We start from the raw sequence: 17,547 nt of genomic DNA on the forward strand, positions 1-17,547 counted from the left end.
TTTCCTCCCCCTTGGCCTGTCCCCCCACCTCCCGAATCCACCACTGTCGGTCGTCATTGCTCGTTTCGTTAAGCATCTTAACAATTCACCAGCTCCAGAGGGCAGGAACCTTGCTTGTGTAGGTCTGTGAAGCCCAATGCACCCCCTACGGTGCTGTAGTGATACCGATGATCGCTGTGGCCATGGGGAAATAGCAGGAGGGCCTCGCAGAGAGCTTGCGCTGCTGATTATTGAGGACTCTCCAATTTATGCTTAATGGCACCATACAATTTTGTGATGTGCCACCAGCCTGCACAGCACAGATGTGTTAGTAAAGTTGTTTCAGCAAGCGCCTGAGACTCATCCAGTGGCATGAAACTGGCAGGCAATCAGAATCAGCCTCTTTGGCCCAGATCCTCCAAGGGATTTAGGCTCCTAGCAGCCACAGATTTCCATTGACTTTGAGGCTCTGGGCCTTTTTGCACAGGAATAACTTTTGCAGTGCTAATGGAGCAGCTGTCTCTTGCTCTCCTCTCCCTCTCCTTCTCTGTGGTTTCACCATCCCAGCTTGGTTTTGGCAGCTTCCCCAGCTGTAGGGGCGGTGGGATGGGCCAGAGCTGCAGGAAGTTACAGCTGCAACGAAGCAACCAGAGAGAAGCTGTCAGAGAGCGAACTAAAACCACGGAAAGGAAAGGACACGGGGCAACGTTTAACAGCTGCCAGGGACGGCAGAGACAACGGCATGCAGTGACGGGTGGGGAAGAGCGATTCCAAATGGACCGAAGGCTGTGGGACTAACACACAGCAGCCGCCTGAGAAATCACTCTAGGTAACTTTTGACCTTCCAGAGTCTCCTTTTTCCTCAGTCCCCATTCTCTGAGCCGGCCTGGTCCCTGCTCCCCCTAGTCCCAGCACAGAGCGGCTCAGCAGCGAGAGCCCTGATGTCCTGCATCTGCGGCTTTCCCTGGTGGGCTGGGTTCTGAGCAAGGGGGTGGTTTTGAGCGGAAGCGACTGCTGTGTTTCTGCTCTGGTGGCGGGGACTGTGCAAGGCAGGATGAGCAGGAAGCTGGTTCGTCTCTCCTAGGCAATGGCAATGGGGTCTGTGGGGTTCATGGCAGCAGTGACCTCTGTGCTGATCCTCGTGGGGTTGCCCTGAGCAGAGGCTGCAGGAGAAAGTCCCCAAGCCGGTGGCTCTGGGACACTGTTGACCCAGTTTGGGTTTCACCCCAAACATGCCCCTCCCAGAGCAGCATCCGTGCTCAGCTATTGATAGAAGTAGAACAGCCGGGAAGCCAGGCAGTGGGCTTCACAGCACCCTGCCTTTCAATTCAATGGATCCACTGAGCTACAGGAGCATAGGGGACAGGAAAATGTGTCCGTGAAGTGGGCTGGGCTTAGAGCACTGGCCTTGGAGTCTGGACTCCTGGATTCTAGTCCCAGCTTTGCTAATTAGTGTCTAGTGGTTACCACAAGGGACTCGAAAGCCAGACCTTCTGGGTTCTATTTCAGCTCTGTTATGGGCCTGCTCTGTGCCTCAGTTTCCCCAGCAATAAAATGGGGATAATCAATGAGCCAGACTCTCCTTTGGAAAGGGCTCTGGGATGGATACATGAAAAGTATCCAGAAGGGCTAGGTGAGTCGTTACAGCTCTGGCCATGCTCAAGGGCGTGGCACAGAGACCACAGAGCCCAGGGAGGTTCCATAAGCTTCCCTGGGACCAGAGTTTTCCTGTTGTTTGGTTTGGAAATTATCAGGGTGCCGGAAACACAAACCAGATGAGATGTGAGTCTGAGGCTGAGTCACCCAGCAACTTGCTTTGTGGGGATTCCAGCCCAGGTAATGACAGGTTGGGGAGGGAGATACACCCTGCCAACATGTCACCTGTTAACCCTTCAGTGTCCTCCCTACATCTACCAGTGATCTAATGCCCCCAGACCCAGCCACAACCACAGCACCACCGCCAAACCCAGATGCAACGACTGACTCCTTTTCTCACACTGGGCAGAAGTCTCTAAGTCTTGCAGTGCAGATGGATAATGACAGGGGCTGGCACCCCTCTCCCAGCACTGACAAGCCTCAGAGGAGGCAATGCCCACAACCTGCTGCCCTGGAGACAGTCAGACGTGGCCTGGAGCAGAGATTGGTGCTAGTCAGTTGAGAGAGGATGAACCATGTGTTCCCTGGACACAAATGTTCTTCAGTTCCAGCTGCTCACACAGATCATGGATTCAGCAATTGGCAGCAGCTGTCTGGGCTGGAAACAAGCTTGTTCTGCTTTAAATGTGACTCCTGCTCCAGTTACCCTTGCCTTAAAGACACTAAACTCCCGCTGCATTCAACAGGTGTGCAGAGCAAGGGGCCCCACGCCTGCTCGGTGGGGATCCATTCAGCCCTGACAAATGGAGATGGCAGCGGCACCCCCTCTCCCGACTGTTTTTGGCCCAGTCTCTCCAAGGCAGCCCCTGGCAGGGCGCTCCTGAGCGCTGCTCTCTGCAAGGCCTGACAGCAGCAGGCCAGCTTTCAGCTTGACAGCTGGAGTCTCTCGCCCCTGTTGCTTTAAGGGGAGGAGGCTACGGCTTTGCCCTGAGCTTGTGTCTTATTCTTCCAGCAGAGCAGCCAGCACAGGCTGCCAGGCCCAGGATAGAGGGCTCTGTGCCGGCTGCCACTGCTGCACTGGAGAGAGACATGAATGCAGCAGGAGACAGTCTCCTCCCCATGCCAAGGTGGGGAGGGCACCCGGCAGTGGGACCCCTGGGATCCGTCTGGTAGAGAAGGAGTCACCGGCCTGTCCTTCCCCTGACTGCCACTGACAGGCCAAGGGGAAAAGCCTGTAACCACTCAGGTATTTGGAGGGGGGGCATAAGGGGGAAGAGGATGGATCTTTCTTTCTCTCCTCTAAGGCTACGGAGCTGCCAGCTCTCCCCATGTCAGCGAGACTCTCACCTTTGGGCTCTTTCTTAAACCCCCCACCCCTGGAGTCATCTGATTGTGGGAGAGTCTCTAAAGGGCACCAGCCCCAAAGTAAATGTGAAGCCTCTCAGCGGGGGAGAGAAGCCTGGCTCCCCAAGAAGGCAAAGAGAGACTCAAATGTCATTATTGAATAAGTGGTATGATCTTCAGGTGGGGAGGGCCTGACTCATGTGTGGGGGTGACACTGCTTCTTCACCTCCTCCTCTGCCTCTTCCCCCTCCCCTAAATGAACTGAATGAGAACAGCTGCAGCCCCAGGCTCGGGTGATTGGTTAAGAGCAGTAGGTGCTTAGAACTATTGTCTTGCCTGACCCAGAGACCCTCCTTTGCCTGTGACAAAAAAACTCCCACCAGTACAGTGGGCTTGATTCTCCTCTCACTCACACCAGTTCCCTGTGTGAATCCATTTAAACTGGAGTGAGAAGAGAGTCAGGCCCTAAAAGTGCGGTAAAGCTGCAGGGCACCAGCTGATCGCTGCAGGGGTCAGGAAGGGATCTCCCCAGTGCTGCAGACAGGGTAGAGGACAGAGTGGATGGCCTGATCCTATGGGTTTGTGTTGGGGGGAGCTGTACTGAGGGCCCCCCTCTCTGCTCCAAGATCTCTAATCTCTTTGTTGGTGGGGAGGGCACTGCTAACCCTTGCTCCTTGGTGTGAGAGCCCAAGGAGGAAGGGTGCATGAAGCAAGCTTTGGCTTCCGCTCATGCAAGATGAGGCTGGTTCCTCAGCCCTCAGGTGTGTCCTGGAGTAGGCTGGGCTTTGATAACCTGGCCCTCAGAGCATGCAGCTCAGTGACGGGACTGAGGACCCCAGCCTGTCCAGCTGGGGCACCACAGTGCGGTGGTCCACCTCCCCAAGTGATCGCTGTCTGCATTTCAGCTGAAGCAGGCCCCCTGCCATGCAGTGCCCAAGATGTCTGCCCCAGGCTGGGACCAGCTGGAGCAGGATCCAGGGACCCAAGCTGGGAGGCCGAGAGATTATGCGCACGCTGCTGTCACCCAGCTCTGCACCAGGTAAGCAGCTGTTAGAACTGGCTGAGGTGAGAAGCCTCGTACCTGGCTTTCCCCAGAGCCCAATCTCTTTGGGGTGAAATTCACAGCTCCCTGTTACTGCCGCAGGTGCAATCGATGGATTCTACCTTCTGGGGCAGGGGAGTCAGGATGCCTGGGTTCTATTCCTGGCTCTGAGAGGGTGGGAGGGTCTAGAGACTACAGCAAGCCCAGTTCTACTCTTGGCGCTGACCTGACTCACCTGGTGACCACGGCCAAGTCACAGCCACGTCCTGTGTATGAATTCCCCACTGATGAAATTGCATTAAGACAAAAGCACTGTGGGCCTAAGGGAGGGTGCTGGGTTCTGGGGGCTTCAGATAGCATCAGTTCTGCCTGGGCCCAGCTCACACTGCAGCCAGTCTGTGCTGCTTTATCAGAGGAGACTTGCTGGCCTAGTTATGTCACTTCTAATTGCACGGTTACCGGCGGGGAGGTGGTGTTCGTGCGAAGTGTTTCCTTCTCGTTTATACAGAGGCAGTGCAGGGCAGGGGTCTGGGAGACAGACCTCCTGCGTTCTATTCCCAGCTGTGCCACTGACTCCCTGGGTGACCTTGGGCAAGTCACTTTACTACTTTGTGCCTCAGTTTCCCCATCTGTAAAATGGAGTTAATGATACTGACCTCCTTAGTGAAGTGCTTTGAGAGCCGCAGATGGACAGTGCTAGAGAAGGCAATAAGTGGAAAATCCAGTCCTGCGTGGATGACTGCGGGGAGATAGTCCCACGTGCCCTAGCTCTGGCCCTGGACCAGGGGGCAGAGATCTCAGCGGAGAAATTCCTTGGCAGGACAGGCTGTGCCGCTCCTTGGGACGAATTCCCCGGTTTATGTGATGGGGCACCCTCCACGCTTGCTCATAACTTAGCACTTATAAAGAGCCTGCTTTTTACAAGTGCTAAGCACCTACAGCTACGGCTGGAGTCAGCGGGATCTGCACCAAAGCAGGCCCAGGGTGCTTCCCATCTGCAAAGCGTCACATCCTGTATTAACAGGAGTGTCGTATGTAAGACACGAAGATCATTGTTCCGCTCTGGTGAGGCCCCAGCTGGAGTACCCGCGGCCAGTTCTGGGGGCCAGGCTTTAGGAAAGATGTGGAGAAATCAGAGAGAGTCTAGAGGAGAGCAACAAAAATGATCAAAGTTTGGAAAACCTGACCTCTGAGGATAGGCTGAAAGACTTGGGCATGTTTAGTCAAGAGACGGCTGAGGGGGCACCTGATAAGTCTGCCAATATGTAAAAGGTTGTTACGAAGAGGAGGGTGATCAGTTGTTTTCCTTGGCAGGACAACAAGGAATCAGCTGAGTTTGCAACAAGGGAGAGTTAGGTTGGACATTAGGGAAAACTTTCTGTCTCTCTAGGGATAGTTGAGCACTGGCACAGGTTACCTAGGGAGGTTGGAGAGTCCCCGTCACTGGCGGGTTTTAAGTGCAGGTCAGACAAACACCTGTCAGGGATGGTCTAGGTTTACTTGGTCCTGCCTTAGCACAGGTGGTTGGACTAGCTGACCTCTCGAGGTCCCTTCCAGCCTGACACTTCTATGATTTCTGTGATATTAGCTAATCGATCCCCACAACCTGCTGGGAGTGGGGGCATTGTCCCTCACAGGGAGGCACAGACAGGGGAAATGCCAAGGCCACGGAGTAAGGCAGTGGCAGAGCCAGGATTTGAATGGTGGAGCTCCCGTCTCCCAAGCCTGTGCTCTGAACATGAGCCCAGGACTCTGCAGGCAGGTGTCTCCCTGGGGCTCGAATCCAGCCTCGCTGCCTTAGCAACCTGTTCCCTGGCCATGCACAGATGCACACTAAATGGAGCATGCTCCAGTCCAGGCCACGTGGATCCAGAACCCCATCAGAATGCCGGGGAAGGTGCCTGGCTGTCTGGGCCTCAGCTGCGGCTGGCGCAAGGCTCCTTCCTTCACCTTCTTGGAGTGCAGAGGAGGAAGGGCACAGAGGGGCAGCCGGTTCCCTGGGGAGGGGGGTGGCAGGCGGCGGGCATCATCCTGCATCTCTCTCAATCCTGCTCGCTCTGACCTCCTTTGTTCCTTCCTTCCAGGTGCCAGGAGCAGCTTCATGCTTGGGAGGATGCTTCACCCAGCTGGCAGGCTGTGCTCCAAAACATCCCTTGTCAGGTAGGGCCTGGAGCCCCTGCGGCAGCTGGTGGAGGCATGAAGTAAAGGGGAGCTAAGTGCAAGGGGTGGGTGGCTAAGGCAGCTCCCCTCACGTAAAGCAATTGGTCTAATTTGTCAGCGTGGGTGTAAAAGTTAATTGAGATCCTACCCCAGGACGCATGGCTTTGGTGGGGGGACGGAGGGGGAGGCTGCTGAGGCCCTCTCAGCTGGGCTCTTACTGATCTTTCAGAGGAACTGGCTCACTTGGGAGGCTGGGAACAGGCTATGGGGCCTGTCGCCTCTAGGCCACCCATTCAAACCCACCCCAGCTGATGACTGAAGGTTCTGTGCGGGGAGCTGTTCAGCACAGAAAAGAGACAACTGAGGGGGGAGATGATCGAGGTCTATGAAATCATGACGGGGGTGGAGAAAGTGCATAAGGAAGTGTTGTTTACTCCTTCACATAACACAAGCAGGGGGTCACCCAGTGCAATTCATAGGCAGCAGGTTTAAAAGACCAATAGGAAGGACTACTTCCCACAACGCACAGTCAGCCGGTGGAACTCGTTGCCAGGGGATGTTGTGCAGGCCAATAGTATAAATGGGTTAAGAAAAGAATTAGATACGTTCATGGAGGGTAGGTCCATCAATGGTGATTAGCCAAGATTGTCAGGGATGCATCCCCATGCTCTGGGTGTCCCTAAACCTCTGACGGCCAGATGTTGGAAGTGGATGACCGGGGATGGCTCACTCGATAACTGCCCTGTCCTGCTCATCCCCTCTAAAGCATCTGGCCCCAGCCACTGTTGGAGACAGGACACTGGGCTAGATGGGTCATCGGGCTGACCCAGTCTGGCCGTTCTTATATAAAGTGGCTTGTTGCTATTTGGTGGCCCTTGTGAAACGAGTTTGGCCTCAGCAGCCCATTTCCCAGTGGACAAGTTTCCACATAACAAACAGCCCCCTTGTTCTCTGGCTCAGAGGAGAGGTCAAAGGTGAGTGCAGACTGAACTCCTGCATGGGTCCCTCGGTGGCAGGCCTGAGGCAGATGGGTTGGGGGAAGCTTGCCTGGCTCCTGCTGGAGCCAGACCTGGTCTCAGGATAACGTGGGCACATTTTGCAGCTCAGAATTCAAACAAGGAGGGGGGGGGGGTTCTTTGGGCTGAGTTGGAAGGAGCAGGTCTTGGTTTGTTGTCCTTAGGTTCCCCATTTCCCACAATGCCCCTGGAGCTGCCATGGGTCCCACTGCAGTTGTGCTTTCCCCAGTTCTGTTTGCGCCGCTGTGTTTGCACACAAGCTGCTCCTCTCCGTCATTTCGGAAGCGTTTTGTCAACGGCAGGGAGGCAGTTTCCACGTGGCCGGGGCCGAGGGGTTGGCGGGTGAGCTAACCATGTCTTTGGCTGGGATGTCCAGGTTCACTCAAGCTGCTGCCTGCCCCAGCTCTGGGGCCGTTGGGACACATGCTGCTGTCCCACTCTGGGATTTGCTCTCTCAACAATTCCCTGCCCCTGCTTTGCAGGAGCTTTGCTCGCTACCAAGGAGGATTTCAGGAGAGTGCGTCTCAGCCGAGCTCCACCCGGCCTGGCCCGATGGCCCTGAGGAACGTGGCCCCGTCCGGTAAGGCCCCGTGCTGTAGGAGCCTGTCCCAGAGGGGCAGTGCTGAGGTGGTGGGGTGTGCTCGGGACTGGGAGTCAGGTGAGCGGGCTGGGATGCAGTCACTGACCCGGGCGAGGTACAGCGGTTAGAAAAGGAGACCGAGAGTCAGGACTCCTGGGTTCTATTCCCTGTTCTGTCGCTGACTCGCTGCAGGGCCCTGGGGCCAGTGGGCTCCTCTCTCTATGTGAAACAGGGAGGGTCAACCTGCCCCTCTAACCCTTCGTAGTGTGCTGGGTGGGGGGGTGTCTTTGGATGGGGAAATGCTACCTCTGTACAAAGCAATATTAAAGGCACCTTCTTGGCAGGTCAGGTTGGGCTGTGGGGGTTGGGGAGTGGACAGCACCAGTCCTGGAGCCCCTGGGTGGGAGAGCACAGTGCTATGACACCCTGCTGGTGCGTGAGCGCTGCTCCAATACAGGAACGAAGGGGGGAACTAGCTGGTTCTGGGGGTTCCTGGGCTTTGTTAGTGCTTGGAGTAGCTGGTGCCTGGGACTGTCCTGAGGGACTCGAGTACTGGAGGGGCTCCTGCAATTTGAAAACTTGAGACAAGGCCTTTTCCCCTCCCCTGTTTGTGAGCATCTCTGTACTCCCCACTACTCCTCAGATGCCATCCAGAAGCACCGGAAGAGCCTATCTGACTGGTTCAGCCACCAGCCCAATGAGGAGAGGAAGTTTGGCCCGTCCTTCTCACTGGACACCATCCACGTGGACCCGGTCATCAGGGAGAGCTCCCTGGAGGAGATCTTGAAGCCCTCGCCTGACCTGACCATCCTGAACCAGCTCCAGTCGCCTTGCAGCCGGACCATCAGCCTCCAGAACCTGTTCGACGTGGACGCCTGTGGGCAGCAGGTGAAGAACGTGGTGCTGTACGGCACGGTGGGCACAGGGAAGAGCACCCTCATCAAAAAGATGGTGGTGGACTGGTGCCACGGGCGCCTGCCCCGCTTCGAGTTGGTCATCCCCTTCTCCTGCGAGGACCTGTCCCAGAGCAACGTGCCCGTCTCGCTACGGCGCCTCATCACCAAAAAGTACCTGCACCTCAAGGACGTGGTGCCACTGCTGGGCTCCTCCAACCTCAAGGTGCTCGTCATCCTCAACGGCATGGAGCGGCTCAACTTGGACTTCCGGCTGTCTGGCACCGAGCTGTGCTGCGACCCCAATGAGGCCGTGCCTCCCTCCGCCATTGTAGTCAACCTGCTGAGGAAGTACCTGCTGCCGGAGGTTGGTATCCCTCCCGACCTGATGCTGTGAGCCTGGGGGGGGGGGCTGCGGGTAGAAATGGGGATCCCTGGAGCATTGCCCCAAACACACTCCTTGGTGTGGCCTCTACCGGCCCTGACTGGCTGGTAAAAGGTGCAGCAAGGAGCTTCCCCACACCCCTGTGCTGAAAGGACACCCCCAGCCCTTAGGAGGGAGAGGGGAGTCCAGTCTCCATGGCTCATTCAGTCTTTGGCCTCTCTGCACAGGCTGGGAACAAAGAGGCCGACCAGTGCCAGCTGGGAGGGTGGTTTCTTTGACAACCTACAATTATCGGTGTAACATCTGCCTGTGGCACATAGCAAATGTGACCCCAGGGTGGTTCCTGACCCAAAGAACGGACAGCCTAAATGGAAGGTGGCAAATCCAGAAGGCTTGGGGGAATGGATGTCAGCGGAGGGGTGAGGTGATTGAACATATGGGGTTGCTAAGGTGGCATGACGTGCCCCATGCTAGTGCCAGTGCTTCTTACCTGTTGTGCCATCAGTACGGGCTAAGGCATGAGGGGTTTGTAGGAAAAGGCAACATGTGGGAGTCCATCAGCCAGACTGAGATCCCCCAAGTTCCCTTCACACCCACCCTCAGGTAGCGATGATGTTAAATCACTGCTGTCCTGGGCTGGATGTGAACCAACAGCCTTGAAGTCATCATCACCTTAATCTCATCCAGTCCTTGCCCTTCCTCCTCAAGTGATTTTTGTCATATAGGGCCTAACCCAATGCACTCTGACACCGGTGAGAGGTTTTCCATTGAGGTCAGTGGGCTCTGGATCAGGCCAGTAATGGTCTGACAGAGAAAGAGAGGGACTACATTAAATCCCAGCTCTGTTCATCTGGTTGCAGGCCAGCATCATTGTCACCACGCGCCCATCTGCCGTGCGCCGGATCCCCAGCAAGTACGTGGGCCGCTATGCCGAGATCTGCGGCTTCTCCAACACCAACCTCCAGAAGCAGTATTTCCAGATGCGCCTGAGCCAGCCCGGCTGCGACGGCAGCGGGAGCAGCAGCAACTCGGACGAGCGGGACAACCTGGTGGAGATGCTCTCGAGGAATCTGGAGCGCCACAACCAGATCGCGGCTGCTTGCTTCCTGCCCTCTTACTGCTGGCTGGTCTGCACCACCCTGCACTTCCTCTACTTCACCAAGTCGGTGCCTCCCAGCCAGACCCTGACGGGCATCTACACCAGCTTCCTGCGGCTCAACTTCAGCGGGGAGATCCTGGACAGCACTGACCCCACCAACGTCTCCATGATGAAATACGTGGCCAAGACGGTAGGCAAGCTGGCGCACGAGGGGGTGATGTCCCGCCAGACCTGCTTCTCGGATGAAGACCTGCAGAAGTGCTTCGAGGTGGAGATGAAGACGGAGGGTGAGCTTAACCTCCTCAACGTCTTCCGCACTGACGTCTTCCGCTTCTTCCTCACGCCCTGCGTCCAGCTGGGCAAGGAGCACACCTTCGTCTTCACCATCCCTGCCATGCAGGAGTACCTGGCAGCCCTCTATGTGGTGCTGGGCGAGAAGAAGACCCTGACGCAGCGGGTGGGGAAGGAGGTGTCCGAGGTCATCAGCAAGGTAAGCGAGGATGTGACTCTGGTGCTGAGCATTGTCTCCAAGGTCCTGCCCCTGCGCATCCTGCCGCTGCTCTTTGGCCTACTCAAGATGTTCCCCCGCTTTTTCAACCGGCTCAGTGGCAAGGACCGCGACACCATCGCCCACACCATGGCGGTGGAGATGTTCAAGGAGGAGGACTACTTCAATGACGATGTGCTAGACCAGATAAACTCCAGCATTTTGGGGGTGGAGGGCCCCCTGCACCACCCTGACGAGGCCCGGGATGACGAAGTCTTTGAGCTCTTCCCTATCTTCATGGGTGGGCTCCTGTCGCGCCGCAACCGAGCCCTCCTGGAGCAGCTTGGCTGCTCCATCAAGAACCTGGCAGCCTTTGAGATTGCCAACGCTATGAAGAAGACCATGATCAGGAACAGCCGCAAGTGGCTGCCCCCGTCTGAGCTGATGGACTACCTCGTCTTCCTGCATGAATTCCAGAATGAGCGCTTCACGGCTGAGGCCATCCGCTCCCTCAGGGCGATCAACCTCTCCTCCATCAAGATGACCCCACTCAAGTGCTCCATCCTGGCATCTGTCATGGGCACCACCAGCCATGAGGTGGAGGAGCTTAACCTGAGCTCGTGCCATCTTGATGTCAGCAGCCTGCGGACTCTTTTCCCTGTCCTGCTGCGATGCCGGAAGCTCCAGTGAGTGCCTCCTTCTCTGATTCGGCCGGGGGTCTAGGTCATCCATTTATATCTGGGGATGCCTTGATTGTACTCCCGTCGGCAGTTTGCCTGGAGCCTGAGTGCTGCATACAATGGTGTAAACCAGTGGTTCTCAAACGGTGGGTCAGGAACCCAAAGTGGGTCGCGACCCTGTTTTAATGGGGTCACCAGGGCTGGCGTTAGACTTGCTGGGGCCTGGGGCTGAAGTCAAAAGTCTGAGCCCCATGGCCCAGGGGATGAAGCTCCCAAGCTTCAGTTTCACACTCCTGCAGGGGGGCAGGGCTCGGGCTGCGGCTTTGGGCCGCCCTGCCCGGGGCAGAGGGGCTTGGGTTTCGGTCCCCCTTCCCGGGGTCGTGTAGTAATTTTTGTTGTTAGAAAGGGGTCGCGATGCAATCAAGTTTGAGAAACCCTGGTGTAAACAGTTGCTGCCTTTGTCTGTTCTAAATACAAAGATACAGACCATGGAGACTATAAGTCAGTGGACGATGCTCCTTGATCTAAGCAGCCATGCTAGATTATTGCATGCTGGGACTAGTAGTCTCAATGGATAGTAACTCTTTATAGACAATGGGTCTTTTATAGGACTCTGTGGGCTGCCGTTGGGCTGTTCTTTGAACCCTGCTTGGCATCAAGGCTCTTCTAGTGGTTTTTATCTCCATATTTCAGCTGTCAGTTCCCAAACCCCTGTTGCTTTCCAAGTCCCTTGCTTTTGTGTCGTTCTATCTAAAGGCACCACAAATCCATTCAAGTCATTTTTAGATTATATTGCCAGCTCTGCTAACTTTTTATTAAACAAGCAGAGCAGGGAGAGAGGGAGAAAACCCTGATGTAAAGTAAAATCTGATGGGCAAATGGTTAAGATCATCAGAGTATCTTGGTCCCACTGTCTCACTTGGTACCAGAGCAATAACATAAGAACGGCCAGACTGAGTCAGACCAAAGGTCCATCTAGCCCAGTATCCTGTCTTCCGACCATGACTAATGCCAGGTGCACCACAGAGGGAATGAACAGCACAGGTAATCATCAAGTGATCCATTCCCTGTATGATAATAGTCCATCTCTACTCCGTGCAGGGTCTTTGGTACATCCCTCTAATTGTTTCCCCCTCCGTGAATCCTGTCCGGCTGCAGAAAAGGTGGAATCTAGAGCTGGAAAAGACCTATCTAGTCCAGGTCCTGGCCAGCTGCAAGATTCTCTATGTGTCACTTTGCTTCTGTTTTGTCCTAGGCTCGTTTTTAAATATGCCTGTTATTGCAATCTCACCTTTTACCAGAAGGCGGCAAGCTGCAATCAGGAAAGAAAGAGAGGAAAGAAAATACAGAGGGGCTGAAAAAATGTCCCATCCCTTTGGCCAGAGAAGAATCAATACAAAGACAATCCGGGAGGGAATCCATGGTGGATCCTTCTCTCTCTCTCTCTCTCTCTCCTCCAACATCTGAATTTCCCATCCTGCTGGAGACTGTTCTCCCATGTACATATCTCTGGAATTCTGTCCGAGAGCTCAAGTTGTTTAGTCTTCTGGCTGGTACTGCCCCACTTCTGGTCTGTGCATGAAAATGGGGAGCATTTTCTCCCTGTTTGGGAGAAAATATTGTGTTATCTTCCAAGCAGAGGTGATGGCTGCCTTATGGCTGATCCATAGCTCGGTGAGCCTGCCAGGAGTAATACTGAGCGTTTACACAGACACTAATTGGAGTGGGAAGGTCAGTGTTCTTAATATTGATGGGGAAATGACTCATCCAAGGCTGCTTAGTAGTAGAGCAGGGAACTACCCCAAGAGTTCAGGTCTGTGCTTTTGGCCACAAGACACAGGCCGCCTCTCCCATTGGGTTGCCTCAGGAGAGACCTCATCCCTTGTGGTTCTCACTTCCTAGTTCTGGGGAGTCTGGCAGGCTAGGAGAGGTGGAGGGGGTGTTAGTGGGTGTGAGTCACTGCAATACATGCCCTCCACGTAGGGCAGTAACCTCTACTCTGCCCTCTAGGGCCAGAGTGCTGGGGAGGGGCTGGGCGTTGGCCCCATAACATGAAGGGTTGACTGATGCTGCTACTGACCTCTTGCTCTCGCCCCGTCTCAGTTTGCAGCTCAACAGCTTGGGCCCTGAAGCCTGCAGGGAGATCCGGGACCTGCTGCTGCACGACAAGTGCGTGGTGAGCACCCTGCGGTGAGTGTGCTCAGGAAACCCAGAGCCTGTCCCCCAGAGCAGGACTCTCTCTGAGACCTACCGCTGCCGGTGTGGTCACTTCCTTAGTGTGTTCGTCTGACCTGTGGCCATGGCTTTCTGGATCTCCTGGTCAGGGGTTCAAGCCCCATGTTGGGCCCCGCTGCTACTGGCCTGAGTCTGGGGGATCCTGGGGAGGGGAGGTGTTAGAGGGTAAACATATGGCTGAGAGGAAAGGCTGGGGCCAGAGTCTGCTGGTTGTTACTTTGGCCCTTACTAAGCAGGATCTACGCTCAGCTCAGGGCCAGCTGAAGCCACTGGTTCCCATGGTCTGTATATTGGGCAGGATCCTTTAAAGGGCTGTCAGAGGTGCCTGAACCAGCTTGGACCTAGCTCTGCCAATAGGGACTGGATCAAGATGGTTTTCCAGGCACCTGGCCATGGAGCCAGTATCTGGTGTGCTCCATCATCTTTCTGTTTTCCCTTTCACATTCTCTGCTGCTTCCCTTCCCCTCCCGTCTCTGCACCCCTGCTCAGCCTGTGGGTCTCTCTAGCACTGGTTCAGGCAGATCTGAAGCTCCCTGCAGCACCATGGCAGGGCTAGGGGGAGCTGACTACCAGGGCAAAGCTGTGTGGGACTACAGAACGCTGCCTGACTCAGATATCTTTCCCCTGTTGCTGCAGGAGGGTGGTGTCAGTTCTATGTGATGGGTGAGGGGATTATGAGGGAAATGTATCCAGAGCTGAGGAAGGCGTTTGAGGGAAGAGTGGGGGGAGATTTCCTGTTAAGCAGGAGCACAGAAAGGAACCTGTGACATGCCCCCGCCAAGGCTGCGATAAAGGGAAAGCTAGGACTAGCTGAAAATTTTCTGTAAAATCTGTTTTTCAACAGCAAACTGGGTTTTCAGCTAGATGAAGTATTTTGCGAAAAGTGTTTACTTTCCGTAGAAAATTATAGTGATTTGCTTTTTTTAACTGAACAAATCATATCTCCAAACCCCAAAATATTTCAAATTTCGACATGGTGCCTCATGGCAGCTGTAGTTCAGTTGCTTCATGTCTTCATTCTTGTCTATGCACCAGGCTCCTCAGCTTGACTACATCTACCATGATGCACCATGGCCAGGGACACCCATGAAGTACCGCCTCCCCCTCCAAAAAGGGGAACCATACTGCATCATGGGAGATGTAGTCCAACCAGGGAGCCCAGCTTATAATGGAAAATAGAAGCATGAGGCACCTGAACTACAACTCCCATGAAGCACTGCAGCAGCATTTCCAAATTAAAATATTTTGGTAATCAAATTTCTGCCCCAAATCAAAAAATTGTATAAATTTTCATTGGAAAAACTTTTTTTTAAAATGCTGAAATTATCTGGTGTGTGTGTGGGGGGGGGACCCCCTCTCTTTTTTTTCAACCAGCTCTAAAGGGGACAAGCTATTCTCTCCCTAGAGTCTTCTGTTACCCCATGTCCTGCAGCACTAAGGCATGAGCAGTAAACACCCCTGGCTGCCTCCTCTCCCTCTGTGACCTTCCTGTGTTGTTTTCAGGCTCTCGGACAACCCCGTGACAGAGCAGGGGGCCAAGTACTTGGCTGAGGCCATCGCAGGTAACCGCTCCCTGACACACCTGTCCCTGCTGCACACCTCCTTGGGGAACCAAGGTTTGGAAGTGATCACTCAGCACCTGGCCCAGAACCAGCACCTGAAGGAGCTCGACGTGGGCTACAATTCGGTGACGGACGAGGCAGCTCTGGGGCTGGTGGAGGTGGCTAAGAGGCATGCGACACTGAAGGAAGTGCAGTGAGTCCCCAAGCCCCTTCCCCTCCCCATACAGCCTGGTCAATGTCCTCCCTGCCCCATCTATGACCCGGTCAGGGTCAATGTCTTCCCCGCCCCATCCATGACCCCAGACCAGGGAGCCACAGCTCAGGCATCCAGCCCGGCATCCCCTTTATGGGCACCAGTTTCTCTCATTGGCAGCGCTCCCAGCCCATGAGATCTGCCCCCCCCGGGGGCTACCCCCACCCCATATTGGCTTCTTGCTGGTGGCTGCTCTAGCACCCTTGCTGAGTACTGCCCCTTGTCAACGGCAGCTGAGCTTGTCATTCATTGGCCAACCCCTCATGGCGGTAAGAGTCCTTGTCTCTCATTGGTCACTGTGCCTCCACTCATCTCTCATAGGCCACTGCTCCCCTGAGCCATAGCTCATGCTTCTCTCTGATTGGTCACTTTGCCTGTACTTTGCTTTAGTGGCTTCTGCCCCATATGGCTGCATGAGTCCTTGTCCCTCACTGGTCTTTGCCTTGTCCTATGTATGATCCCATGCTTGTCTCTCATTGGTCACTGCATCATGTGGCTGCTTGGGGCCTTGTCCCTCACTGGCCACCATTCATCCACTCATTTCTTCTCTGAGCCTGCTCTCATTGGCTACTGCCCTTTGGAGCTGCTCCTGTCCTTTAATTTCATTGGTCACTGCCCCTCATGCTCCTTTCTCATTGGCCACCAAGGGATGCCTGGTGCCCCCCTAACCTGGCTTCTCCCTTCCCCAGCCTGTATTTCAATGACATCAGTGAGGAGGGCAAGCGAGCACTGCACGCACTGCGCAGGGACCGCGACGGCGTCCAGGTGTTGGTGTTCCTCACGGTGGGCACCGACGTCTCCGACTACTGGGCCTTCATCCTGAGCGTGGTGCAGAAGAACCTGCCCAACTGGGACCGCGAGCGGGTCCAGCAGCACCTCAGCCTGCTGCTGCAGGACCTGGAGTGCAGCCGCCGGCAGACGGGCAACCCCTGGAAGAAGGCCAAGTTCCTGCGGGTGGAGAACGAGGTCAAGAAGATGCTGGTTAAAATCCAGCAGGGAACCCTCTAACACGCCCCCCTGCTCATGTCTCCCATGGGTCTGCACCAGCAGGATGGGAGAATGCAATGGACATAAGGGCTTAACAGGGTCTGAGGGAGTCACTCTGTTAACCATTTCCACCAGCACCACCACTCCAAGAGCAGGGTTCACTTGTGTGGCTGGGGACACCAGGGAAATGAAGCTGGGAGCAGAGAGTTACTTGCGGCATTACAGAGTGTGGGGGTCCCAGTGCTGGGACAGCACGAGGCACTGTTTTAGGCCTGGAGCGAGGTGTGTTGGCAATGCTGGGCAGTAGAAAAGGAGGAAGTTGGGTGCGGTCAGAGCGGCTGGTCGGAGTGGGGCAGGGAAGTTTGCACAGCACTGGTCCTGGCTTTAGATGGCACCATCGCTCTTTCACTTGTATCCCATCTTCACAGCCACACATACCTCAGGGACACGCCCAGTGCTAGGGTTCACTGGGCTATTTCCCAAGCAGCTCCTGGCCTCCCTTCCTGGAGTGCACTGAGGCCATGAACCCTGCACTCTCATCTGCTGTCTGAGCCATGCCCAAGTAGAACTGCAGCGAAAGCATCGCCAAGAGCTTGGAGCCACCTGGGGAAGGAGCCACGGAGCATTGCCCCTTGGGAGCCGCCCCGTGCCTCCGGCTGGGAACCATCTGCCATTCCCAGACAGCAAGTGGCCATTGCCAAGGCTGGTGAGACCCCAGCTCTGTTCCAAGGGAGTGGGGATGGCAGCCTGAACACCACAAGGGCTGAGAATGGTGCGGCCATTGGTCATGTCAAGCACAGGACAGGGTTGCATGGTAGCAATGGAGGCAAGACTCTCTTATGGGCACCAGAGGGGGCTGAGAGCCAGTGATCAACCAAGGGCTTGTGTCTCCTGGACCTTGTGGAGCCATTTCTTCTAGGGCCCAGTGGCTGCCGACCGCTCCCATTCTGATCTGGGAGCATTTGACGCCCACCGTACACTGGTGTGAATGACGGCACCGGGGAATCAGGCCCTGGGAGTCCATCCTGGGAGGGAGGGTTGTGTGGACTGGGACAGCGTGAGGCCCAATGTTGTGGGGAGCGACTGAAGGGTGGAGCAGCTCTGGGGGTTGTTCCCAGTATTGGATGCTGTTGTGCAGTTCTATGTATCGTTGAAACTAAACCACTTTTCTTTCCACGAACGTGAGATGTTAGCAAACTGGTCTGTTCTTCTGCGGCCAGAGCCTTCCCAAACCCATGCTACGTCTCTC

The 17,547-nt window shown here is 55.3% G+C and overlaps 1 protein-coding gene across 6 annotated transcripts; it reads left to right on the top strand.

Annotated features, from left to right (window-relative positions):
• The first annotated feature begins 603 nt into the window (after nucleotides 1-603).
• Nucleotides 604-17,483, top strand: NLRX1 (NLR family member X1). Of its 6 annotated transcripts, XM_039496778.1 has the most exons (10): nucleotides 605-808; nucleotides 2,591-2,821; nucleotides 3,825-3,958; nucleotides 6,046-6,121; nucleotides 7,620-7,717; nucleotides 8,361-8,977; nucleotides 9,856-11,267; nucleotides 13,365-13,451; nucleotides 15,000-15,251; nucleotides 16,001-17,483. In XM_039496778.1, exons 3-10 carry the CDS (start codon nucleotides 3,844-3,846, stop codon nucleotides 16,317-16,319), a joined length of 2,976 nt encoding a protein of 991 aa, XP_039352712.1. In that variant the 5' UTR covers nucleotides 605-808; nucleotides 2,591-2,821; nucleotides 3,825-3,843; the 3' UTR covers nucleotides 16,320-17,483. The 6 variants fall into 6 exon arrangements, with proteins under 6 accessions (XP_039352715.1, XP_039352712.1, XP_039352716.1 ...); XM_039496781.1 differs by lacking the exon at nucleotides 2,591-2,821 and having other exon boundaries at nucleotides 604-808; XM_039496782.1 differs by lacking the exon at nucleotides 605-808 and having other exon boundaries at nucleotides 2,461-2,702.
• Nucleotides 17,484-17,547: the final 64 nt, after the last annotated feature.

The sequence above is a fragment of the Mauremys reevesii genome, linkage group 12 (genome assembly GCF_016161935.1).
Source record: "Mauremys reevesii isolate NIE-2019 linkage group 12, ASM1616193v1, whole genome shotgun sequence".
Classification (NCBI taxonomy): domain Eukaryota; kingdom Metazoa; phylum Chordata; order Testudines; family Geoemydidae; genus Mauremys; species Mauremys reevesii.

Bases quoted from the DNA above. Each gene is read 5' to 3' on its own strand.
- NLRX1 (XM_039496781.1), top strand. From the start codon at position 3,844: ATGCAGTGCCCAAGATGTCTGCCCCAGGCTGGGACCAGCTGGAGCAGG. The intron at 7,718-8,360 runs GTAAGGCCCCGT...ACTACTCCTCAG, and splicing joins GAGGAACGTGGCCCCGTCCG to ATGCCATCCAGAAGCACCGG. The intron at 13,452-14,999 runs GTGAGTGTGCTC...TGTTGTTTTCAG, and splicing joins TGCGTGGTGAGCACCCTGCG to GCTCTCGGACAACCCCGTGA.